The sequence below is a fragment of the Ixodes scapularis genome, unplaced genomic scaffold (genome assembly GCF_016920785.2).
Source record: "Ixodes scapularis isolate PalLabHiFi unplaced genomic scaffold, ASM1692078v2 PGA_scaffold1__304_contigs__length_218370807, whole genome shotgun sequence".
Taxonomy (NCBI): Eukaryota; Metazoa; Arthropoda; class Arachnida; order Ixodida; family Ixodidae; genus Ixodes; species Ixodes scapularis.
In genome coordinates, this window is record NW_024609846.1 from 172,706,101 (window position 1) to 172,731,757 (window position 25,657).

General features: G+C 45.4%; 1 protein-coding gene across 1 annotated transcript in view; it reads right to left on the minus strand.

Moving 5' to 3' along the window:
* LOC8052303 (phenylalanine--tRNA ligase beta subunit) overlaps window positions 1–23,725 on the minus strand; it is a 40,654-nt gene extending 16,929 nt beyond the window's left edge. Inside the window, exons 1-9 of the mRNA XM_029981587.4 lie at window positions 23,505–23,725; window positions 23,112–23,167; window positions 20,373–20,470; window positions 15,757–15,813; window positions 10,684–10,866; window positions 9,022–9,172; window positions 6,733–6,841; window positions 5,571–5,703; window positions 676–727 (exon numbers count right to left, since the gene is read on the minus strand). Of these exons, the coding sequence (XP_029837447.2) occupies window positions 676–727; window positions 5,571–5,703; window positions 6,733–6,841; window positions 9,022–9,172; window positions 10,684–10,866; window positions 15,757–15,813; window positions 20,373–20,470; window positions 23,112–23,167; window positions 23,505–23,562 (897 nt within the window). The 5' untranslated portion in view covers window positions 23,563–23,725. The remainder of the gene's footprint in view (window positions 1–675; window positions 728–5,570; window positions 5,704–6,732; window positions 6,842–9,021; window positions 9,173–10,683; window positions 10,867–15,756; window positions 15,814–20,372; window positions 20,471–23,111; window positions 23,168–23,504) is intronic.
* Between the last annotated feature and the right edge of the window lie 1,932 nt (window positions 23,726–25,657).

A 25,657-nucleotide genomic window follows, 5' to 3' on the forward strand; every position in this document is an offset into this window, starting at 1 on the left:
GTTATGACTGAGAGAATGATAAACAAGTGTCACAGCCGGAGCAAAGCTCCCTCGCAGGCGGTGCCTCATTCTCATTGGCTGGTATGGACTGTGCAACCATAGCAAGAACCAACGGCGTTCTTGTAAAAAGTTGCGGTATGAGTCTAGATACTGAAACGATCATACCGAGATTTACTGACCCAAAACCATAATTTATGTATGACGATTTATAGAAGCAATACTGACTTCATTACATTGCAGCTAAATACACATGGGGGGGTATTTATGGAAAAGTTGCGAAAAAATCAATGGTACCTCGTTGAATTAATGACTTTGTTACATTGAATATTGAGGTTCAACTGTAGTGCTTCTAATCGTAAAAAATTGCTTCTGGCAAAAGGGAGTTGTAAATGTTACTGAAATACATTTCCAAAGAAACTTATTCGAGCATGCAGCCCTAAGAAAAAAAAAATTAGGCAGGCACTGTCTTCAGCTTACGGTTAACTGCTTTAAAAAGGGGTGGATGATTAGGGTATTTTCAGCTGGCCTACATCACTGTCCGGGAAAGGAAGGAATGTTTGGCTAGGACAGCTACAAAGATGATCCATACTGTGGTTTGTGCCCGTTCAAAGGAGAATAGCCTACAAAGCCAAATCTATCTGTCAAAGCCGAAAGCAGGAGAAACCGGCAACGTACCGGATGCACAGAGGTAGTTCCGTCGGGCATCACCACTTGCACTTTCTCGGCGCTGCAACCACAAAGAAGGACATCAGGAGAAAAAAAAGTGAAAGCCGTTTACAAGTCCCTGTAACGCCGAATTGGAGTGCAGCTCTTGAGGAGGAGTAGGGAAGGGTACTGAGGGGGTTCACGTGACCTCGAGGGAGGGGGTCACGTGACCTCGGAGTGGTCACGTGATCTCGGGGGAGGGGGGTCACGTGACCTCGGGGGGTCACGTGACCTTGGGGGGATCACGTGACCTCGAGGGGGGGGGGGGGGGGGTCACGTAACCTTGGGGGTCACGTGACCCCCCCCCCCCCCCCCCCGGTTACGCCGACGCCGCTCAGGCTGGAAACGGGCCCCTAAGAGCTGCGCTCTAAAAAAGTGGCTCAGTGACACTGAAACTCCGCCTGCTAGAGTTGGGAAACCACTGCAGGGCATCCAACTACAGGCGGCCACGACTCACTGGTCTTGGTGTGTTTGAGCTAATAGTACTACTGCACAAACTCTCTATGGTCTTGTCACAAAAGACAATTGATGAGGTGACGAATGGCCAAACGGGAATTAAACGTTTAACGGGGCAAGCTTGCACCCAACACAAAATAGAAGAGGGCTAGTGTTGCAGGCGTCGACGGCAGCGTAACAGCAGGATTGAGCACTGGGTCGAGACTGACCCCGGCTCGCCACGTGGAGCTCCTTATGTACATGTGTGGGCTTCTGGAACAACCAGCGTAAAACGTTCAGCGCGTAGAACATTCAAACCTCAAACAAGCCACAGGGTTCTCGAATTTACCCGAACGTAACGTTTACAGAAATAACAAAGAGGTACTTCTGCTTCCAGGAATCGAACCTCGGCCCTTTGCGTGGGAGTCAAGTATAATAACCGTTTGGCCATGGACGTGCTTGCTCGGAGACGCGTGTGGTAGTACGATATCCTTTTATTCGGAAAAGACCTCCACCATCCAGTATCTTCACTATACAGTGTGGCACAGTCTCCGATTAATACGTTTTCCTGGCTGTTACGTTCACAAACGCCGGTCCCCGCTGAACACTCGCAGGAATGTGTGTATCAATTTTCTGTCCGTTGTGTTTCCTTTCCCGGTTGTTATGTCCAAAAACCGTTCGCGTAGTTCACGGTTATACCCACTTATGCAAGAACAGACCAGAAGTATGACCCAGGGAGGCAGAAAGGTGATAAAAAGGGGGCGGCAGAACAAAACGCAGAGGGTGGTCATAGGTGGCCAGCCCGACAAGGCACATCAGCCGCTGCCCCTATTTTTTGCCTTTTCGCCTCTCTGGGCCAGGCTCCTTGCCCAAACGGGCATGACCTCGGACTAGGCTTGGAAGGAATTGAGGCTTTTGCAACAGCCATTCAGTCTTTTTGTCTCTTTCTTCAGTACACATCCGTAATGATGATCTAATCCAAGACCAATAAGCATAAGAACTGCTCCAGTTCGAAAAAGATGACAAGAAAAAAACAAACAAAATGTTTAACAGATATAGATTTACCGCGTAATTGCGTGTATGGCTGCACTCATGTAAGTGTTGCACCCCCTCACGTTTAGACCAAAAAGATCTACAAAAAAGATAAAAAGTTATTTGTGTATTAGCTGCACCCCGTCTTCTGAGGTGCGCCAACCGCTTCTGCGACGTGACGCACGCGCCCATCCGTTTCTCTACACGTCTCCGCCATGCCCGCAGCAACTCTACTCCAGTCTTTCACCCCAATTCATAGCACGGGTAAGAAAGGTTATGAGCGTAAAGCTTCGGAAAGCTATCCTTCCAATGCTTCTCGTATCATCTTTGACCACCTTCGACCCATGCAACAATAGCCACCGTGAACTCGGGCCCTCGAGCTTCCGAACGCTGCCGTTAGGCTCTGTAAAAGTTTTGTTTCGCTAAGTTGGCTTATGCATTCTCTACAACCTGAGAGCAATGGGCAAGTACTCTTAAACTGTCGCTTGTGCTCGGGAGTGAGGCAGACGTACAAGGGGAAAATGGTGTCGACACAAAATGCGTACGGCCCCGGTTACAAGCGAGGCAAAATGTGAAGTCCAGAAGATGCGCTCGTTAGTAACCTGCAGCGATTCGACGTCGGCATCAAAACGGTCCTTGAGCTGATATCCTATTGGCGTTATACAGAATAAGTGGCTAGCACTAACCCCGAAAATGCACTTACTGGACGGCTCAAGAGAGCAGCTCCGGCAACTTCCGTCGCCAGTCAGACACGAGCACTGAGGATACTGCAGGTAGCGACGATCGAGACCAAGATGAAGGCATTGCAGCCCACTGTGTCTGACCTCAAGTATACTACCGCAGACAACATGAGGTGAAACCGTCCTTGGTGCTTTTTTGGCATTCCCGCCAATTTTCGAGAAAGCAGTGGTCCGAAGCAGGAACTGAATGCAAAGTTGAGGTCCCGTGCTTTGACAAATAGGAAGATATAAAGCTTGTGGAGACCGCGAACCCAGAAAAAGAGCGGAAAGGGTGTTTCAGTGCATGCTGTCCGAGGGGGGCACATCCATTCTTTGATGGTCATCCATAAGCATTCCATTTTTATCACAAAATGTGTAAAAAAAAAAATATTACCGCATCTTTACGTGGTGAATGATGTTGATTGGGGCGGAGCTCCGGTGATGCTGATGATACTGATTTTGTTCATAGGTAGTGCTGATGGTGCTGATTCGATTATATACGCATTTGACCGCAGCGTCCTCTCCGGTATAGATGTTGAGCGGCTACATGCAACGTTTCATCCATGACATCCCCAGCTCTTGAGTTACTGCCACATCTCAGAGCCCCCTACTTGTCCCGCAGTCGTGGCCGAGTGGTTAAGGCGGTGGACTAGAAATCCATTGGGGTTTCCCCGCACAGGTTTGAATCCTGTCGACTGCGCAAATATTTTTTTATTTTTTTAAAAAGACAGATGGGATGGCAATCGATGTGAGCACGGACGCCGGACGAACAAAACTAGACCCTAAGGAGCTTCGCCCCTAAAAAGTTTTTACGAGTGTTTATTTGGTACTTTGTTAAACGCGCATTTTCATAGAGGAAGTGTCCACTATTAGGCACCTAGACTGTAACTCAAGCAAAACTGGTTGTTCCCTTCGCCTTAGTAATGCTACGACCAGAGCCGCATATTGGGAGAGTTTGGCCAGTTTATAATCTCGCCGCCGTAACGCCCCCTTTCCGAGTGAGCCAATCAGCCCTTGGCACAGAGTGAGAGGCGCGAGCGAGAGGCGCGAGCGCATGCGCGTGAACTCCCGGCTACTCTCAGCCGTGCGGGGAGGGCTGCCGTTTTCATTTATTCGCCCGGTGGAATGCGTGGGGTCGACATCCATATTTCGCTTCTTTCTTTTTAATTTGCTGGCTCTGGCAAGAAAATGATACACAGTGTAGACCGCATATAAAGTATGTCGCGGGAGTCGCGAAAATCCGCACAATAAGCGGTACCGCATTATAACCAAAACATCAATTTTTCAGGCCAAAATACATGCCATGAGACATCTTACCTTTGTAAAAGAATTTATTTTATGTTAGATGAAGAATAAAGCTTAGTTTGAGGAAAGTCTTTATTTCACCAGACTAGTGCACTTCTCTCTCAAGTGTGTCACACATTTCGAAAGAAATGAGCGACTTTTGCCTGGTGCAGCCTTTTAACGGCGTCGCGGGTTGCGGACGGACGTTGCCAGCGTTCAGGATTGCTAACCCTAATCACTTTTCTCCGGCGATGAAAACGCGTGAAAATTTGCATCCTTTATACGGTACGCGCCAGTAATACTTTCAACTTGAGCACAGGCATGAAATGCTCCAAATAAAAAATCCGGGCAATGTTCGAAAACACAAATGCTTAGAAAGCACCACTGTAGTCGAAATAAATTCAAACACGACGACACGGGCGTTTCTGCCGTCTTGAGAGTGCCGCCACGACATCGCCGCACGAGTAGGTGGATCTTCCCTTCTAGTACGTGCTGGGTTATCATAGCGACACACAACGAAAATTTACAGTCAAGGATAGCGCTTTTACGCGGAACGATGGGCTTCCACCACGCCGTCGACGATCACAACCGACGCCATGTTTGCGGATCGAAGCAGCCGGCCCGCGACCGGCATGCAATGCGCGCAAACACTTCTCCTCGACCTGCGATTGGTCTGTCGTTGCGGTTGTCTCCAACCAGCGCCTCCCATAGAGGAGGCGCTGCTCCAATGCAGTGGAGGGACGCACGCACGTGAACGACACGTGCGTGCGTCCTTCCGTCGCTATGGCAACTGAAGCCTCTCTCTTCGCTTCTCCCCGCTTCTTCGGGCAACCTCCTTGCCCCGCGGGTGCCGCTTGATATCTAGTGTCGCACAGGGAAGCGTGCTCGCTGCGCTGGTCGGTCGGCGCGGTCGGCGGGCTGTTCCGGAAACCGCACTATAACTGGTATTTCCCTACGCGCGCCTGCATTTTAAGCGGTATGTAATTACATGGAGTTCTATGGGAGGCGAACCGGTGGTTTAAAAAAGCCGCGTTATACCCGGTCCTGCACTATAAGCGGTTACGTTGTAAGTGGTCTATACGGTATTGTTATTTTTCGGTGGGTTAAAAAGCTCTAACGAATTAAGTTTTCTCGACGTTTGACTGCAAACTTTCATTCGGTCAAAAAAAAAGTCGGTCCGTAGCAGACGACGCATAGCCTCAACAGTGCTCTGCGCCAAAAGCGTGTTGCGTCAAAAAGGCAGTCGTTTCCTCTTTGCTCCCTCCTTCCTCTCTTGCTCCTTCGGCACTCTCCACCCTTCCTTTACTTTTCTTCTTTTCAGCGCCTTTGTCGCCACGCCTACTGGCCAGACTCTCCCAATACACGGCTCTGGCTACGACTGGCTGCAGTACTCACACGAAAGGTGTCGCACAGTACTGGCTGAACATGGTGACAAGGGTGTCCAGAGCCACCTTGGACTTGTGTAGGTCTGTGGAGGTCACCTCGATGAAGACATTCTTGGTGTCAAGGGTGATCTTGGAGTGGTTTCCTGTCAAGCACACGGTACAACATCATTGACGTGGCCGAGGGACTAGCAAACTGGACATTGTGAACATTAACACTGCCAGAAGTAGGGCTGCTGTTGCCCCTGGAGGTCAAAAGTTGTAAAACCTACCAGGCTGCAGAAGGGACATAGAGAGCAGCGCAATAAGACAAGGGTAATAAATATTTTTTTATTAACTCGTTTATGAAAATATTTTTCTAAAATTTCTCAACTTGCCCAGGTTCTCCCTGATTACTTCGAATAAATTCCTCGATTACTAAAGAAGGGGTCAAACGCTTAGTTTTCTACTTTCACATTACCGACTTGGATTGGAAAATATACACCTAGAGTGTATCAGCTCAATTCCCCCCCATCACTCGCCGATCATTCCTGGAAGCCACTCTGGGCCTCCAGAATTAATCGATAACCAGCCACTTTGGTGGGAACCATCAAATTGAAACTGGAGGAGGGGATGAGTTACAAACTTATCCAAAAGTAAAAACGAAGTGGGCAAAGAAAAACTCAGCACAAGCTGCAAAAGTATGGTTACGGGGTGGTACTAATTTTTCCTAGCAAGCATGGTAAGAGGGCAGAGCGGAGTCTGATATCGTCAAATTCCCTACACCTGTTCCATGATTGTAAAATGAAGGTTGAATTGGCGTCAGCCACGAAAACGTCGGAAATCATAAAACTCTCCCAATTTGCTCACCGCTATAACACTCGTTTATTTTTCACTGTGAGGGGCTTGAGTCAAAATGATGATCCCTCGGTTCTGCAGTGTGAGCTTTTGTTCTATGCTTCCAGGACAGACGCAAACTTTGGATGAAGGGCAAACAATAGTGCAAGGAAGGGACATCTCGTGAAAAGAAAGAGAAGGTATCGCGGTAACAGAATTGAATTTCTCTTCTCTGCAAACACAACAAACTGCCTTTACGGCTGTCCGAATGAGCAGAGCATGCCCGGTCATCCTCTCGCTCAAACCGTTGACGGCTTGAGAATGCGGTGTGACGGTGGTTGATGCCGAGCCGTGCTCACCGTTGATGATGGGTGGCAGAGAGAGCACGGTGTCATTTTTGTCCAGGATGACGGGGTAGACCGGCTTGTCCCTCAAGATGTGCAGGTAGTGCCGTAAGTGGCTGTCCTTCTGCGAGGGTTCACGATGACCATTGAGAGTTTAATGACGCAAAAGCGAGGGCCGCAAAGAAAAAGTGACGGCGAGCACTCGCTACGAACAACTTTTACACGCAGAATCGTTGATGCAAACGAGTCAATCGATTTAGCGTACCCACTATAGTTCAGAGTACTATACGAAGGAGTGCGAGAGAAGGAAGTGTAAGTGAGTCACACGAGAGGCCAATAAAAGGTTCTTCGGTCTTTGTTTTGGTATGAGCTGCGAGTACACGACATTGCCGTTGCGCCCAATAACTTGGCGTGAACCACCGTCGAAAAGGTTCTCCGTTTTTCATTTCGGTCTGAACGAGCCTTGACGAGAACTCGGTCATTGTACCATCTGTTAAACACTTGAAGTGTTTATATACCGTAGTCGCAGCAGATTTAGTGTGCCAGGGTTTACATATCCATTGGCATGCCCGGTGCCAAGACGTTCATTACGACTGCGACGTGTGTACCGGTCGGCCACTGTTTGGTACAGGTAGTATTTAGACTCTTTTTATTACTATTCTTACTGCACCAATGACATCATTCAGATAAGTGCACATACGACATCATTCCTATAAAAAAAACATTTATCTGTTTTGAAAATAACATAAGGCACAGGTTCTCGCACTGGGCTCCTAGGAACCCAGGGGTTCCCCAGAGTACCCTCGGCGGTTCCCCAAGGTCCCGAATTTCCTTGACCGTCTCTTGCCTAACTAAACGTTTTTCCAGCCCTATCTTAGGAGGCCCGAGCCATCTAATGATGCCCACTAACCCAACACTCCTTAAGGTGTGCATTATTGCTTCTGCACTGTTTTAATGGGTGAATGCCGAGACTGACGGGGGTTCGCTGGCTGCAATTCGAGGCAAAATTAAGTTCCTCGAGATTAAAGAGTTTGAAAAAAACCCCAATCTTAGGTTTAAAACACGCTGAACTTCATATAGCTTTTGGGTCGTACAAAAAAAACTAAAAAGGCCAGTTAAGCGCACAACAGTTTGGAGCACGTGGAGCAAAAGCTCACACTGCATTTCATGAGTAAAATAAAAATTGTTACTGTATCTTGGTGGCGTTGCAAGAACAAGATGCTTGGGTTTTTGTGTTGTGGCGGGGGAACGCTGTTCTAAAACTCTTTCCTAGTGTGCGCTAACGCAAGCACTGAATTGAACGCTAGAGTGTGCTAAAATAATGTATGTTATTCTAAACCTTACTATTAAGGATTAACTTTGCTACTTCAAAGCAGAAAATAAATTTGCTCGTCGAAATGCTAGAAAAGAATTAAAAAAGCAATCGGCTGGAACTTACTAAAATCCTCGGGATTTTCACTTACTGTACAATTGTGCTGCCTAGAGAGCAATTATACCTTAGTAAAATAATGTTCTCTGCTACCTTAACCCTTTCCTGATAACATTTGCTTTTTTTCTCCAAAAGATATGGCCCAGTGAATGGGATTCATTTACAAAGGAATAATACAAAGAAAAAGTAAATACAAAGGTGTTTTTTTCTTAATTCTCTAACGGGATCACATACAGTGCTTGGGAGCCGTTCAGGTTGAGAAGCTCGAATGGAAATATTGAGGGACAAGGGTTGTTGCCTTTCTTCCATTCGGTGTCATTTTGGAGTGTCCGCTTCACCAATGTTCCGGCAGTCTCAAACTCCGAACCACAGGTATTTTACGGAGCTCCTCCGTCGGACGATGAGCTCTCACGCTCCGGCCTTAATTTCGAGAAGTGTTGGAAAAGTCTGGATCAGAAGAGCTGGTATTCCGACTGCCACTACAGCCAGAGCAGCCGGCAGATGAAGCGACAATCTCGTGAGTACCAAGCTCAGGGTGTCTAATTTAAAAACCACAATTAACCGCAACAAGGCAAAACATGGTGGCACTAGATAAGTTACCGCCGTATCCTATGCATGACAATGACCATCAAAAGGTTAAATAATGATTTAAAAAAAAATTATTATTTGGGTAAGACTAGCACATTTTTAATGGCCTCCATTCACACCATACTACGCTTTTGTGTAAGGATCAGGTAAGATCTAGCCGCATCGTCGGGCGGTTGGGCATGAACTGGCACGGCGACCTTTCAAACGATGCCATGCGAAGGTGTTCACACTTCCGAAGAAATCGTATGGCTCCCTTCCTATCGAAAACCAGGTAACAAAAGACTCACGGCGTAGAGCTCCATGAGTTCTTTGGCTGTCCGTTCCACAGTGTCGTTCAGGGGCACGAAGCGAATGTCCTCGGGCGCTCTGGCGTCGTACCGGAAAGGGCCTTCTATGGTGTCCAGGTCGTGGGTTCCGATGGACACCAGGGAGCGCTTCCTGCGCCGAAGACAACCAGCACGACATCGAACCAACTCAATTTTAACGGGCTCGGTTTAGGTCTTTCAAGAATGGTTTCAAGGCTGGTTCACACGTCTGCATTGGAGTGCGCTCGAGTGCCTTGCCTGGCTACAATGAGAGGGCATACCAGCCCAATGGTGCCACCTAACTGATATTATTGGAAGCACTCTCTATCTGTATATGAATTCACTGAAGGCATCGCAGTGTTTGCGAGATAAAATCTATGCACCATCTACAAAAAAACAGTCGCTTATAACGTTGTCAGAATTATGTCAAGCACCACGACAAAAGAATGATTTGTAAGAAATTATAAAGATGATATGTAGGCAGCTGGGAAGCATTTCGAGGCTTCCTGATAGGTGGCGCAAGCCTGTTCTCTCATCATAAGTCGTTACGAGGGAACTAGACACGCTCGAGCACACTGAAACGCAAAAAAGCAAACCGGCCTTAGGGGAAATGAGCTCAAACCTCACTGCTGGCACAGCAAAAGCTCCTGCCTGAGAAAACAAATCAATCGGACCCGTCGCAAACTTCCAGTGGTTCGAGGGCGATAGGGCTTCGAATTTTGCGGAAGAATTTTTTATTGCTATGAAAGTTGTAAACCTCTCAGTCACTCAAGTTTGATGGGTCTGAATGCAGCATGCTTTTCGAGAATTTAAGCTAGAATGCGGGAAAACATTTGGAGAGCCAAGTTCTACGAGGTCGCACATTACAAAACATTTTTGAGTGACAGGTTTGAGGGGGTGTAGAATTTTGAAACACAAACCGAGCCTCCTCAAACGTCTTTCGATGAATACTCCGGAACGGTTGTGTGCTGGAGTTTCCCTTGCAAGTCCTGAGAAATCTCTCAACTTCTAAAGTTTCGTAGAAGGTAATGTGCCGTTAGTAAAACTTGTCACCTCGGTAGATACAAAAATTGGAAGTTTACCAAAATTGCCCACTAACGAATTCAAGGTATGAAGGGCGTGTAATTTCGAGCGACACTAAGCCTTTCGAGCTATGGCTATGCAGTCCTGTCGTCGAACACCCCGGTTTGGAACCACCACGCTAGTAGCTTTGATGACAACATCTCAATTCCAAAAAGAAAAAAAAAAAGAAAAAGAAAAAAAGAAATGGTGATCTTCTGTTTATGTTAGCAGAGCCGCGCAATGTACTTCAGGTTTGCTTCGGTACATTAATTTCTTTACTATATCAGTCTTGACAAAAAAAAAAGGCTCTATTGGAGTAAGTAGTTACTGCAGGCAGCACGCAGGTGCAAAAATAAAAAGGCGAAGCTAACCCGGAAAGCGGCGACGAAGTGTAAATTGCACTGTCAGCGCAAACACAATGAGGTGCCTTTTTCTCATTTCACTTAAAAGGGCCCGAAACTAGCACTTTCCAACACAATAGTTTCAATGATGGCCTTTTGATTCGAGAAACAAACAGGAAAACTCAACGACTGCTTGTTCGTGCCAACAGTGTCGTGCGGCTTACACAAAAATGTGTCCCACCTTCCGATGTTCTGGTGCAGCTTGTCCTGCAGATCGATGAAGCTGTTGTAGCTGTCCTTGGTGAAGCGCAGGTTGCGCAAGATGGCCGCCACCACGAAGGGACGCACTCGCGCCGTGTCTGGAAGCACCGTGATCGTCTGCAAGGCGTCGGGAGTGGTCGCCAGGTAGCGTGGCGAGGAAATCCTGGTGGCCAAATCGGGACCGTTTAAAGCTTAGCCTCGAATAAAAAATACTTGCAGGCATGGACATTTCCAGAAACACGATGGAGGTGCAACAGTGCTTGACGGGGTTTTCAACAAGCAACATTTTCTGTCGGAATGATATGCAATGCGACATAAGGCAAAGGAATTGTGAATGTATAAACGACTTCTTCATCCATGCACCCCTTCTTTGGAGGAGGAGGAGGAGGGGGGGGGCATTGCATCGCAGCAACATACATGTATGATTCCCCCACAAGGCTGTTGTTTTAAAACAATTTAGAAATGTCACTCTACCACAAAATACCGAGCCACGTGCCCGCGTCAAATAAAGCACCCATCCACCAATTTGAAAAAAAAAAAAAAAGTTTGAAAACTGAGCAAAGGACATATTAGGTGCCCAACCCACACTTCCAAGTGCACCAGGCTATCGGAGATGCTCCCCCTTGTCGGCTGCTTCTCCAAGCATGTCTGTGCAAAGCAGTGAAGCCCAGTCTACCGTGTGTCCCTCCTATATTTTTCCTCTTGGACCTAACTAGCGCCCGTTCCTCAATTTTTCGAGGTTATATCCCAATTTCGGGTGGCGTTCACTCAGTAGTTTACTATCAAGGAGTCTTAACTCTTCTTTTTGGTAAGGAACCTTCTTTTTGAGACGTTCTCCTTCTCTTCCTTGTCATCGTCTGTCATCACCTCAGTCTCGGGTTTTTCACTAAAATGTTTAATATACACCAGCTAACTTGCGCCCTTACGTTCTGCTCATTAAACCTTCTGTTATAGCATGTGTTAAAATAAAAATATTATGCTTATCCAGCAACATTTAAGGGTCATTTTGCAATGATAATGATAATCCCCAGAGAAGGGGAACAAAGGCAACAAAGGACAAACATAAATATCCAAACACGGCTAGGTAACTGGAGCGTGCTAAAAAAATGTGCCTGGTCCTGGTACAGTCGACTATCATTAATTCAAACTCTTCACTCAAACTTGCCGATAATTCAAACTAACATGCAGGTCCTATCCTATGCGCTTCTATGGGAGGAGACTACCAATAATTCAAACTTCGCTTTATTCAAACAAATTTTCAGTCCCACTCGGGTTTGAATTAACAAGATTCGACTGTATTGAACCAGGGACTTCTCTTTGTTTAGCTTGCTTGCACCTTTGCATAAACTGCATTATCATCATTCTGCAGTCGCTTTGGAACTTCCTATAGGAGTAATGAGATGCAAAATTTTACTACTTTTTGAGGCAATTATTTGAATTAAATCCCTAACAATTATGTATTTAATTCAAACCAGTTCATTCTGTTGGACCAAAGCAAGAGGAGCTAAGGAAGTCTCACACAAGAACAACTTCAGCAAATAAGCCGCAAATGCTCGTTGAAATATACAGGCATAATAACATGACTGCCACAGAGTACCGAAGAAGCGTCCATCCAAGAATCAGGCAAGAATAGAGTGAAATAAAATCATAAATGCACACTCAGAAAGTTAACAAAGCAAACTACTAATAAAAAACAATTTTAACTGAGAGAAACTTTAAATAAACTCTCCAGAAATAGCGAGTGCACCAAGCATATAAAAATAAAGTTGCGTAACAGCAATCAGCATTCTCAGATGTTGCGCAACACATTTCAAGGGGGTTTGTTTGTTTTTTTCTTTTACGGTAGGCGCGGTAACTAGCGAGGCATTCTATAGAATCAATATTTCGAGATATGTGACACCAAATTACAATAAAGAAGAATTTCAAGTCCAGTGAAAAACAAGATGTGCACATGTATCAAGAAATAAAGAAATCCCAGTGGTACCTGGTATATGTCACTCTACAATTTCATGCCTCACGAAACCAGGTTTGCCACGCTGAAAGTGCATTATGGTCACCACTGCCCTTCCAGGCATTTCAAATGCCCACATAGGGTCGCAGCTCACGCAATGCCAGTGCACTGTTGAAGCGAGCAAGCTCAAGATTAGAGCCAGAGCGCCTCAGGAACCTCGCAACTGTTTTAAAACTACCATTACAGTCCAAACCAAGAGCAAAAACTATAGAAAAAAAATCTAACCAGAAAGAAACATATTGTGAAAAGCAGTTCGAAATCACACTCATACGTGGCTGTTACCTCAAAAGAACTGAAGGTGACCAATATAGTGGCAAAAACAACTAAACAGAATCACATTGCAACCATATTTTAGATGTTGTTGCCTAAATGTGCTGCCACAGCTTTCTTAAAATTTGTAGGAAGTCCCAAGGTACACCATACGAACAGCTAAACTAAAAACCTTAGGCGTAAACCCGAGGAGGAAAGGGACTTGACGTTCAGTTGAACTCGACGCAGATGGATATAAAAGACAAATGTCACATGTGTTCTCATCCTTCCACTCTGTGATCATGGCACCACCAGTACAGGTGGATCATTCTCTTCCTGGTAAATTTGTTGAGGAAGAAGTCACCTGTTTGCAATACTTGTTATATCCATCAAGTAACAAACACATAAAGTAAGCATACCTGGGTATGCCCTTAAAATAGCCATGGTGAATAGGGCACACCAGGGTCGCTAAACTCGTCAACAAAAATATTCTTTGTATTATGACATAGTGGGGGGAGGAGCCGAAAGATTGCTGCGAAGTTTTCTTTTCTCACAAACCCGCAGATCCGTCCGTCTTCGTGACGTTTTTCGTTGAGGGGACGAAAAATCCCTACGCCTCCCTAGGCACCGAACAAGAGCAGCACTAGAGAGCGCGCGGAGACGACCGTGGCTCATACGTGTGACGTCACAACAAAGATTATCAGCTGCGACCGTCATGTTTGATGGTCTCTAAAAAGCACAATGGATGCTTGGGGAATTGCATCCTAAGATCAACACCGCCGAAGTTGATAGTCTGGTATCGTTCTTATTTCCGCCGATAAAGCAGAATTTACTAAAAAGCGTTCCTGTCGTTTTTTTTATTTATCTCGGCCTTCCGAATCTGGCCAAAATGTAGCCCGACGTGGCTAGGTCACAACCAGCCGACTACCGTTGTCCACTTTCGGGCGAATTTTGCCTCCGGGCAGTTGTCCCTTCATCGGCAGGATAAAATAATTTTAAGGTAGACATTCGGAGATCAGTCAGTTTGGCATTAAGTATGTTTATCAACGGAAATAAGGAAATAAAAGTAATGTCAGGTTGTCAATATTGGCGGTGATGCTTCAAGAACGCAAGGACACTAAACTTGACATCGTCGATTTGAACACGCACCATCAAATTTGTCGTTCACAACTGATAATCATGACTCCATCGTCAAAGGTATCAACTATAGAATGACGTCACTGAACGCCCTCGCACACTATATACGTGTCCTGGCACGAGTCTTTCACTTGAAAGTCTGTCATGGCCACTCTTGAGTTCAAGGAACGCGAGCCGTTTTAATTCCAGAATATCTTGAACCGTTATTTCGAAAATTGCAGGCTGTGCTGTTCCTCGTCATTGCTCAATGGAACACCTCTAAGCAGGGTCGTCGAAACAGGAGGATGGGGAGGGGGGATTTAGCCCCCTCCCCCAGTTGCGTCAAAAGAGGGGGCAAGGGGCATAAGGGTGGAGAGGGCGGGGAGGGGGGGGGGGGGGGGCGTATCGCCCCAGTCCCGAACCACCATAGCATTTCAGAGAGTTATAATAAAATATTAGGGGTAAGGAATATCCCCCTTCTTCACCACCCCCATCACCTCCTCTCTCTCTCTCTCCCGTACAATTTCTATGGCCCTTCTTGAGACTCCTATTCGTTTGTGCGTGTGTGTTTGTGTGTGTGTGTGTGTGTGTGTGTGTGTGTGTGCGCGCGTGCGTGTGTGTGCGTGTGTGTGTGTGTGTGTTTGTGTTGGTCGTACCTTAATTCTTTCTTTAGAGCGCAGCTCTTCGGTGCCCGTTTCCGGGTTTCGCGGTGTGGGCGTCGCCGTCGGCGTAACCGGCCCGCTAAATTTAGCGCGAAATTGACGTCGCATGACCTCAACACCAATTTAATTCCCAGCTACGTGACTTCAATGCCAATTCACTTCTCCGCTAGATTGTCATGTGATGTCCTTTTCCCTGCTAAATTTAGCGGAGAAACTGAATGGGAGAAGGGGGGGAGGAGAGGAAAAGGGGAGGAGGAGGGGCATACCCTCCTCTCCGTACCCTCCCTTATTCCTCCTCAAGAGTTGAGCTCTAATTTCTCATTTCAAAGATTTGTAAACGTCTTTTTTTTTTCCCTTCGGCATTTTTTTTTTTTTTGTTATCCCCCGTTTTCTTTCATCTCAGACATTACCGACGTTTTTACACAAACCGGCTGTGGGTGACCCCGGCGGCGTTGTTGACAGTGGCGGAAGATGATCTCTATAAAGCCGGCCGCGTACACCGCGCACGGCTCCACAACATCACAAAGTTCAATCTTCGCCTCGATTCCGAAGCGGAGATTTTGGCCTCAAATAACTCCTTCCCAAAGTTGTGAAACGTCACTTTGTCGTCACGAATAACTTCCACAAACGACGATCTTGCGACGAGAAAGTTCAGAGTATTTACCGGCCGCCTAGGTACAATCTACGCATCATTGACTCGAACGCGGCGTAGGGATGTAGGGACACTCGGGCGAGACGTCATCAGTGCAGCCGTTCAATCGGCTGGCACCACGGTGTTGCTCGCACGCGCTTTGATGGAGCTCGCTACGACTTTGTGTTTTACATTCTTGCTGGAATTTGAGCACCGAGAGAGCTTGGATGATTGACACCTCGCTCGGCTTGACGTCAGCGTCGCGAGAGTCCAATTAGCGCGTTCCGCAATTTTCGGACACAAAGTTGTGCTCGACGAGTTTAGCTACCCAGACGTACTACAAAAAGTTTTAGATGAATAATTAAAGAAAACAGTGACACTCACTTTCCCTTGAATATAAGCAGGGCTCTTGCAATTCCCTCCAGGCAGAGCAGGTCATACCTTTGAGAGAAAAAAAAAAGACATCATCAATTAAATGAGGATGAAGACAGACAGATGAATGTGGACACACAGTGACATGCGGCGGATTTCTTCCGTTTCTTCGACAACTCCATAGCCGCATGCTAGAGAAGCGACAGACAGGGTTCCTATTCACAAACAATGTTTCCGATAAGCGTGAAATTTCACAAAAATGGGCAGGAGCAGGGTTGAAAGCCTGCCTCTACGCCCCTACCTGTTTCGATCGGGATGAGCATCATACTGGCGTGCGACTGTGCAATGACCACTTCATGATAAACATGATTAAAGACCCCAGGTTAGCAGCCGTACTGCACTGGGTAGGTTTCTGGTCTGCAGAGGGGCCAGCGTCACCATACATTAAAGGCAGACCTATCTCCTATTGTGTGAACAGTTGTATAATCTGCTCTCACTTTGTCATTCACAAGCGGAAAAAGGGGGATCAACTGAAGAAAACCATCAGCTGGGATTGTTTGTGCAGGGGGCGGAAAGGAGGATAATTCTGGCAAAAGATAAGCATGCAAAGCACACAGAGGTTCGTAAGAAAGAAAGAAAAAATGGAAGATGTTTACAAATCTCTGTAATGCAAAACCAGAGTGCAGATCTTGAGGAGGAGGAGGGGAGGTTACGGTAGGGAGGGTGTGTCCCTCCTCTTCCTCCATACCCTCTCCTCCTGGGTGATGTGACACGAAGTCGTGACATCATTAGCCCCGCTAAATTTAGCAAAGAAACTGAATTGCTTTTGAGGTCACATGACGTCCATTTCCCCATTAAATTTAGCGGGGAAACTCAAAGGGCCCATGAAATGATTTTTGGGCTGGAATAAATCAATTTATATTGGGATTTTACAACTAGCACATCGTTCAGTGGGCCAAAAGAAAAAAGAAAGTCAAAATCTTGACTTTCGGTACGAAAATTTGAAAACACAGCGAACTATTTCGTACCTCCTTCCCTTCGTAAGCTCTCTGCCATTTCACTGTGATACATCCGCAGTCCCCAAAGCGCGTCACCGGGCCCAAACGAACGTCACACGAGCTCACTTATTTCCTTCACCTCCAAGCTGACATTGTGGTGGAAGCTACGTGCTTGCCAATCCAATCAGCCGCCCCCCTTTCATCACCTGACCTCATTCTCTGCGCGTCGGTATCCACGAGAGAGCGTGATCACGTGGCAAAAGTGTGGCTGGCCCAAGGAGCACGTAGCTTCCGCAGAACTGTCAGCTTCGGGGTGAACGGAGTGGGGAAAGCAACTTTTGTGTGAATTTTGAGCGACGGGCTAATCTTCTAAGGGGAGAATGGACGTGTCCGGATTACACAAACGAGAGTCCGAGCAAGAGGGGACTCCCACTTTCCGTCTTCTTGAACTGTAAGGTAGAATGCGCGATTTACGAGTTGAGGAAGAAAGCTAAACAGGAAAAAGTTGGAAAAGCGTTTCATGACTCCTTTAACCCGCTAAAGTTAGCGGGGAAATTTTTCCACTAAATTTAGCAGGAAATTTTCCGCTAAATTTAGCGGGAATATTTCCACAATAACTTTAGTGAAAAAATTTCCCCACTAAATTTAGCGGGGAAATTTTTCCGCTAAATTTAGCGGGAAATTTTCCCTGCCAACTTTAGCGGGACAATTTCCCGCTAAATTTCCCTGTCAACTTTAGCGGGGAAACGCCTCATAATGCAAGGCATCGGTTACGCCGACGCCGTTCAACCAGGGAACGGGCGCCTAAGAGCTGCGCTCTAAAGGAACGAAGGCACTTTTATTCGCAGCATCTAGCTGTGAACAGAGCTGATAAATGAGCATCCTAAAATTAATACATGGTTGCTTGGAGCTTTCAAATTCCTGCACAGCTGTACTATCATAGACCCAGCTGGCTATAACATCAAGAAATGCTGCGGCATCATCTGCTTCATGCCTAGCAGACGACCAAACGTAAAATGGAAGTCCAATCAATCTCCGAGAGGAATCACGTTTGATTCCTCTAGGAGGGCATGTGGGCCTGGGAACACAAAAAAGCCACCACTCTATGTTACAGCCAGCTGTGTCTGCGATAGTAAATGCACATATCCGCGTAGTTGAGAGATGGGCAGACAGAAATATCCACCCACAGTTTGCGGTATGCCGTGAGGATCGCAGAAATCTTATATTTGTGGAAATTTTAAAGAAGATAGCATTCCATAGAGATCTCAATATCATCATCATCATTGTCATCATCGTCATTATGTTTTAATTTCTGTGCCCATAAGCAACACTTTTCTGTAATGTGGCACAACATAAAATGTAAAATGTGCAGAAATAAGTGAAATGCTAGATAATAGAAACAATAAAACATAAAGAGTGTACTTTACCAACATGCTCAATATGAATATAAGTAAAATTCACTTTCACAAATATGTGTGCATATATAAAAAACAGATGCAAGCGAAGCAAAAATGCACTACTAAAAAAGGATAAGCATATCATTCAGCCACATCATAAAATTATTATAATTGCAAAAACATGTTGAAGTTTCTATCTCCAAAATCATTTACATATGACTGAATTCTGGTTATAGAATTTTGGTTATAGGGTAAAATGTAAAAGTACTCCTAATTAAACGAGCAGGTACATTAAAGTTCACTGTGCAGGAAAGCTCCAAGTCTATAACAATGTGAATTATTTTGTGCAGAAAGGTAACATCACATGACAGCCTTCTAAGTTCTAACGGACAGAACTTGATGACCTGGCCTGATCAGTAAGTGCCTATAACTATAAAAGTGTATTCGGCCAAATTATCTGTCATAAACTATACCAGAGGTTCTCAACCACTGATGTTTTGCGGACCCCTTGTGGATCGTCGGAGGTGATGGAAGACATTGTTCATGGTAAAGGGAAGGGAAAAGTAGGGGTTAATTATGATAATGATTTCATAAATTGGTAATAATAACAATGGCTAGTGTAAAGTAGATTTCCCTCATTGACATACACATGAAAAGCTCACCAAAAATTATAACGTTTTTCTCAAAGTAAAAAAAAGCAACTTTTATTGCAGGGCTTGACTGATCCGCGGATCCCCATTTGAGAACCACTGGACTATGCAAACAAAATGTTTCAGCGAATTCCATACTATGGAACAAAACTGTAGCCTGCATCTGGTGAGTGTTGAGAATAAATGAAGTATGCATGCTACATTAACAAGGCTTCGAGTTATGCGAGAGGTTAAACCACACATTCTAACTGCAGAACAGACAATATGAGTGACATGGCAGCCAAATGATAAAGAACTACCAGAAAAAGACTCCAAGATCACGAATCATTCACACACAAGCAATAGTCTTACTGTCAAGTGCATACTCGTTTTTTAAAAAATGACAAAACTTAACATCAAGATAAATTACAAAAAATATGCTGACCAACAATTTAGTACACACGAGGCATCGCCCTGCAGACCCGCTACAGTCATCGATTGAGCAAATTCTCAGAATTTTCTTAATGTCATCAGCAAATAGCAAGACATTTAATTTATTGCACATGTGTCAATGTCGTTGATAAAAATAAGAAGCAAAAAGAGGTCCCAAATTGGATCCCTGTAATAGTCCTGATGACGGGAAAAAGGGGTTTGAAAAGCTTTTTGAAACAGGCACAACACACTGATGGTCCGTGAGACAGCTAGCTATCAAACCACTTTAGGATAATCAGCAAAAGCCCATTCAGTGACAATTTCTGTAAAAGCAAACCATGATTCACCTTGTCGAATGCCCTTGATAGATCAAAATAAATAACATAACTGAATTTTCTAGAAAGCTGCAAAGATATGCCTCAATGAAACGACCCTTACAGGCCAACATACCAACCTCTGTTTTCAGCAGGGAAGATAATCCTCTTAGCACTCCCCTCTGCTAAGCTGCAAGGGGAGCCAAGTTGGGACAAGGTAAAAAGTGGAGAGGATATAGGAAAGGAGGAGGCGGGCAAAAGTGGAAAGCCCGAAGCGTACGTCGGCATTCAAAGAAGCCATGTTGATGGGAAATAATGCATTGTTTGAGATAAAAACACATACGTGCATGCATTAGAATCTGAAACACTTATGAAAAAGAACAAAGCAAAGGTACAGGACGATAGTTATTTACGGTAGAGACATTTCTTGCCTTAAGTTTAGGCACAACAATGGACTCTATCCACACTGATGGAAACATACCAGCAGACAAGGAATATTAAAAATATGCTCTAATATTGAAGCAAATACATCTTCACGGCCTTTAAAAAGAACATTTAGAATAGAATCAGAGCCAAATAATAATTTCGGCTTTAGCTTTTTTTATAGCGTTCATGTGCAGACAAGCAGCATCTGCTGCTAACGAGTGATCCTAGAAGAAAATTGCTTCAACATAGCTCCTTTTACGGGCAGTTGTTTTGTTTTATATGTCCAGGTAGAGTGTCAGTATTGTTTTGATATCTGGGGGAAGTGTCAGTTGGGCAGAATGTCGGCTTTCTGCGATGTACAAGTCATGTGTGTGATATGAGTGGCTCCACAATTCTCGTATGTGGTGCACCTGGTGCATACGAATGTCTTACCTATTGGCCGGAATGTCGATGCGGAAGATCACTTCCTCGGACGCTCCTTCCGATTTGTCTTCTCCCCTTTCTTTGGACAGCATCTGTTTCTCGCTCGTCTAGAATGAGGGAAAAATAAAATAAATAAAAGAAATTACAAATTGGTGTGGTTACTTGTGAGGAGCAAATAGGCCCTCGCTGTAACACATCAATCAATCAATTTCTCAAGATCTCATTTGTTGCAGCAGGCACTACGGAATGGTACTACATTTCATATCATGTCATGGAGCACTACATTGCGCAGCTTCTGCCGAGAAGGAAACTAAAGAGCAATGATTTGTTGCTGGATACTATACTGCCGCAAGTTGGAGCAGCCAAGCTGAAGCAGCTTAATGGCATGCAGTAAAGTGCACATAAATTTTCTGACATCCAAAAAAACCTTGTTTAGACTGAGTACAAGCTACTCATAATAGAGAGTTTTAAGATAGTGTATCCAATAGCTTTACGCACGCAAAGAACAGTTTGGTTGCCCCTGCACATATGCAAAAAACTAACCGCATTTTGTGCTCTGCGTGTGCTATTTTAGCATATGCTATTTTTTAGAAATTGCGTGCGTATGGAGGTCCACCAAGGAGGATTTGTGATGCGTGAGATTTTGGCTGAAGCCAAGACGAGCACAGTTTTAAAACGGTGGTCGTCGTGAGCGGCATCTTTGCGACTGCGATCTTCGATACAGGACTACATTTCACTCCTACTGGAGGTGCACATTACAAATGGTTTGGAAGACCCAGCTAAGGGGGCAACGATTGCCGGCAACTTGCTGTTTGCAATGCGCAAACATTTTTCGACAAAGGTACAGTGTGTGAAGGTCAGTACACGACATCTTCCTTGCCAAGGTGGTGCAAGTGGGCATAATCGGTTGAACACTCGCGTCGCATTCTCGTATTTAAACAAATCTACAAAATTACTATAAACCAGGTTTCTTTTTGTTTTTTTTCTAAAGGTACAGCATTTTGTTTGTGAAATAAAAATTGTTACTGTATCTTGGTGGCATTGCAAGCTCGAGATGCTTATGTTTTTGCGTCGCAATGCAGAGACACTATTCTAAAACACTCTTGTAATGCGTGCACTAACGCAAGCGCTACATTTAGTGCTAGCATGCACTAAAATTTCATTCATTATTCTAAAACTGCCTAATGTATTACAGGATATTCCACCGAAGCCTTAGAATAATTTGGGAAAAAGGTCCCTGAAGTGAAGAAATCATTTCTTCGGGATAACGGTGTCGTGTGGCTGTCAGACTTCTGTACAACACCATCAAGGATCCGCTGAACCCAAGTGCCTTAAGGTGGAACGGTAAAAAAGTGTTTCATGCACACGTTACATTCTGACGACAGTCCAGACTTTTGCACTGCCATTAAAAACACCCGAGAGCGCCAACTTCCTTGTAATTCTAAATTAGAAGCGCAGACTAAATCCCCAATTACAAAGCCCACAAACCTCTCTCATCCATCACTTAGTTCACACTTCCTTTCACCATCCACGAGGTAGTGACTTTCCCTCAGAGCAGAGGACCACACCTCTCAGGGTTCCCACTAGGGCATCTTAGTTGCCAACTAATACATATTGGCGAAAAGATCGAACTACAGGGGGTGGAATTACATTATATCATCACCACCACAAGCAATTGCTGTGTGGCAAACAACTCCGACGCCAGCACTTGCCTAGTGTATGTCGCATTGTTTCCGCGCTTGCTGTATATTTGCTTGTGGCAACATGATAAGCACTTGCTGTGCACCGCAGTGCTCAAACCGTGCTTCTGAGCTGGGCTATGCAGTGTAGACGACTGCAGCACGTGTACAACAATGCGGATACTGTCCGCCGTCGGCTCTGGTGCAACGCTGCACTCAATGACATAATCGCAGTTGAGCACATCCTCTCCTTCAACAAAATAATGCTTGCTTTCGCCGACGTCGTCCCCGAGTGTCGCAAGAAACGGACGGGGTAACTGAAAAGTGATGTGCGTGTTTTGCAAATCATTCAGGAAAATACGGGCACAGCGCCAGCCACGCACAATCCACGACGCGTGGCCGGCACAACGCGGCTGGCCCGGCACGCGCACGTGAGGGCGGATGCAGGTATTTCCAGAGAAAGGGGTCAGCGTATCATATGTTCAAGAACCCCCCTCCCCCCCATTTCCCAGATTTAAATTTTTTACACATACAGAATTCAAGACATCCGAACCACCCCTCTGGATCCATCACTACCACGCATGCGCTTGCTTTGCCTTCTGTGAGAACTTCGATGACATTGAATGCAAAAGGGGACTAGATTACTTTTATCTAGATGCATTTAAGAAAAAAGAAGTGTTATATATCTTTCACAAGCCTTGCGTCATTGCCTTCTATGGCAGCGAATGCATTAATGGCCGCGGTCGAAGGGTTTGTTTGCCACACTGTGTTAGTTCCCGAGGTGGCCGCTAGGGAGCGCCACTCCTTGATCTCCTGCCCAACAGTTGAAGTTGTATAGTACCGAGTTTCCACTCTAGCTGTGGCAGGAAACTAATACGTGTACAACTGGTCGTTCAAACAAAACATTGACATAGATATTGGTGCTCTGTACAAAATTTAAGAACTATTACTATTATTGGCCGTCCTATTACTACTATTATTAGGTAACCGGCATGTAACCACCGCAGTGATACGACATAAAATTCCAGCCACGTAGGGATCGGAGGAAGGCAAAGTTTGTTTCACTTACCACTTCGTCAAGCTCCAGGCCGTACTCGAAGCACAGATCCGCGAACTCCTCTTCCGCTGCGTCAGAATAACACTCGCAATGTAACCACACAATACCCGAAATACAAAGAAAAAAAAAAAGAAAAAAAAAAAAAGGTGAATGATGCAAGATTTTCACATCAGTCCCGAACTACGAAGGCACCGAGAAACTGAACGTCGTTCGCTCGGCGAGCGATACATTATGTTACTCTAACTACACCGTCATAGCTGGTGTCTTTTACGAACAATCAAACTTCTCAAGAAACTGCACAAAAAATTAAAAAAAGTAAAAAAAAAATGCTTCGATGGATTTGCTTGAAAGCCGTCACTGCAGGGACCGCAAACGCAGCAACATGACAGCATATGTCCAACTCACTGTATGTTCTTCCCAGCACATCGAAGAGTAAGGCGGCTTTAACTCCCACAGTAGGCATGATTAAATTAGGTGTAAGTAGGTGTCACGGTGTCTTTTCCAGCAACGGAATTCGGCGGGTCGTGGACACAGGAGGACCACGGAAGAGCAGACGTGAAAACGTGAAAGTAAATTGGATAGTGGATTGGATTTAGCATTTTTGTGGCTCCATATTTAGCCTGTTTAGGTAACTGAATAGAGAGGTACTCAAGAACGCGAGTCAATGAAAAGATGGATGGATGGATGGATGAATACGGCTGAGCCCTTTGGATCGGGCGGTAGCTTACGCCACCTAGCCATTTTGTTTTACCATTTAAGCTTAGAATATTTAAATGTGAAATCTATATTCACTCCGCAGTGCAAAGAAAGTGAGGCTATGAAACCCCCTTGCCATCAGTGGATAAGAAAATACCTAGTTTTCTCTCGATTTCTGCCACCATTCACTTAATCTTTGCTTGGTAATCTCTACAGTCTTGAAATCCACTCTCCCTTCGCTGTCTCTAAAACCCAATGACTTTATTAAATCTATGTTGTCTTCGGTAGGCATAGGGTGAAGCCCTTTACAGTAGAGTATCAAGTGCTCAGCCGTCTCGTCCTCCTCTCCACAAGCAGTGCACACTGTATCAATTTCCTGGTACTTCACTCTGTATGTTCTGGTTCGCAGAACACCCGTTCTTGCCTCAAACAGCAATGAGCTTCCCCTAGAATTGTCATAAATGCTTTCTTTGGCAATAACTCTTTTGTTTAATCTATAGCTTTCCAGAGCCGTCTTTGTCTGCATTCCCTCTAGCCACCAATCTCTTTCTGTGGCCTTAACTTTCTTCTTAAAGGGACACTGACACCCCCCAAAAATTTTTTTTAATTTTTTGCCAGGCGCTTCATTATGGTGTCGGAGGACTACCCAATCAATATTTTGCAACAGAGTAGCGTATTTTTTTAATAAAGCCAAAAGACGCAACTGCTCGAAATCGAAACCGAAACCCGACGGAGGTCGGAGAAGTGGAGAGAAGAGAGTGTGTGGCGGAAGTCACGTGGCTACACCCGACCGTATTTTCTTTTTTTTTGTTCTCCTTCCCGGTAGCAGACGACATGCGGCGTATGGGAACTGGTCGCCGTGGGATTCTTTTGCAGTTCTGTATGTTCCGCTCGTTGTTCTGTACTCCAAGATGAGTTGTTTTGTACATTGAGGAGTTGCAGATGAGTAGTGAGTGCCCGTGGTGGATTTTGATCGGCTCCGAAAAGAATACACCCAAGATGTTGCGTGAAGAGCTGGCTCACATGTCCTGCGTCCGAAACAGAAGTGGCATTGTGCGACAGAGTTTCCGAAAGATCAACGGGATCGGGACCAATGGCTGGCTGCAATTCCTGTAGACCATTTATGGGCACCTCGGAAAGCGGACGCTACCTGATTTATATGCTCCTTGCATTTTGTGGAAAGTGATTACATTGAGTTCGCAGGTGTCAAAAAGGAAATCTCATACCATTTAATTCAGCGACGTGTCGTCCACAACATTTGTTTCTTATATTGTTTTTTTGTTTCTTCAGTAATAATTGTAAAAAAAAATGTAGACATCAAAGAATATTTGAAAAAAAAAAAAAAAATTTGACGGGGGATCGAACCCGGTCCTACCGCGTGTGATGGGGACGTCTTCCCCACTGCGCTACTGGGGCACATTGAAACTGGAGTATCTCTTTCCTTAGTAATCAGCCGATAAACTGTAAGTGGGAAAGTTTGCTGCCGATTTTCCTCTAGCAAAAGCACTTCCGGGTCGAAGTCGGGATGCACCACGCATTGGCGACATTCTCACCTAGTAAAGAAATCGTACGCGTGCATATTCAAGTCGAAGTAGACACGTCGCGCTTGACGTTTGCGCGAGCGATGTCTTCAGCCACAAGAAGGGAGCGACGGCTCGGCGACGTCTTCGTGCAAATCGGCTTGGTGGTCGGGCGTGTCGTACGGGATGAATGCTAATTCTTTTGACCAGTCCCAAATTTCTCTTTTAAAGGCAGACAAAATTCGCCGGTACCGCGAACGACAGTTCTGAAATAGAGGTCCCACGCCCGTCGTCCGCTGCCATCGCCGTCCCTACGAGTCCCACGATACGCGAAACGACGCA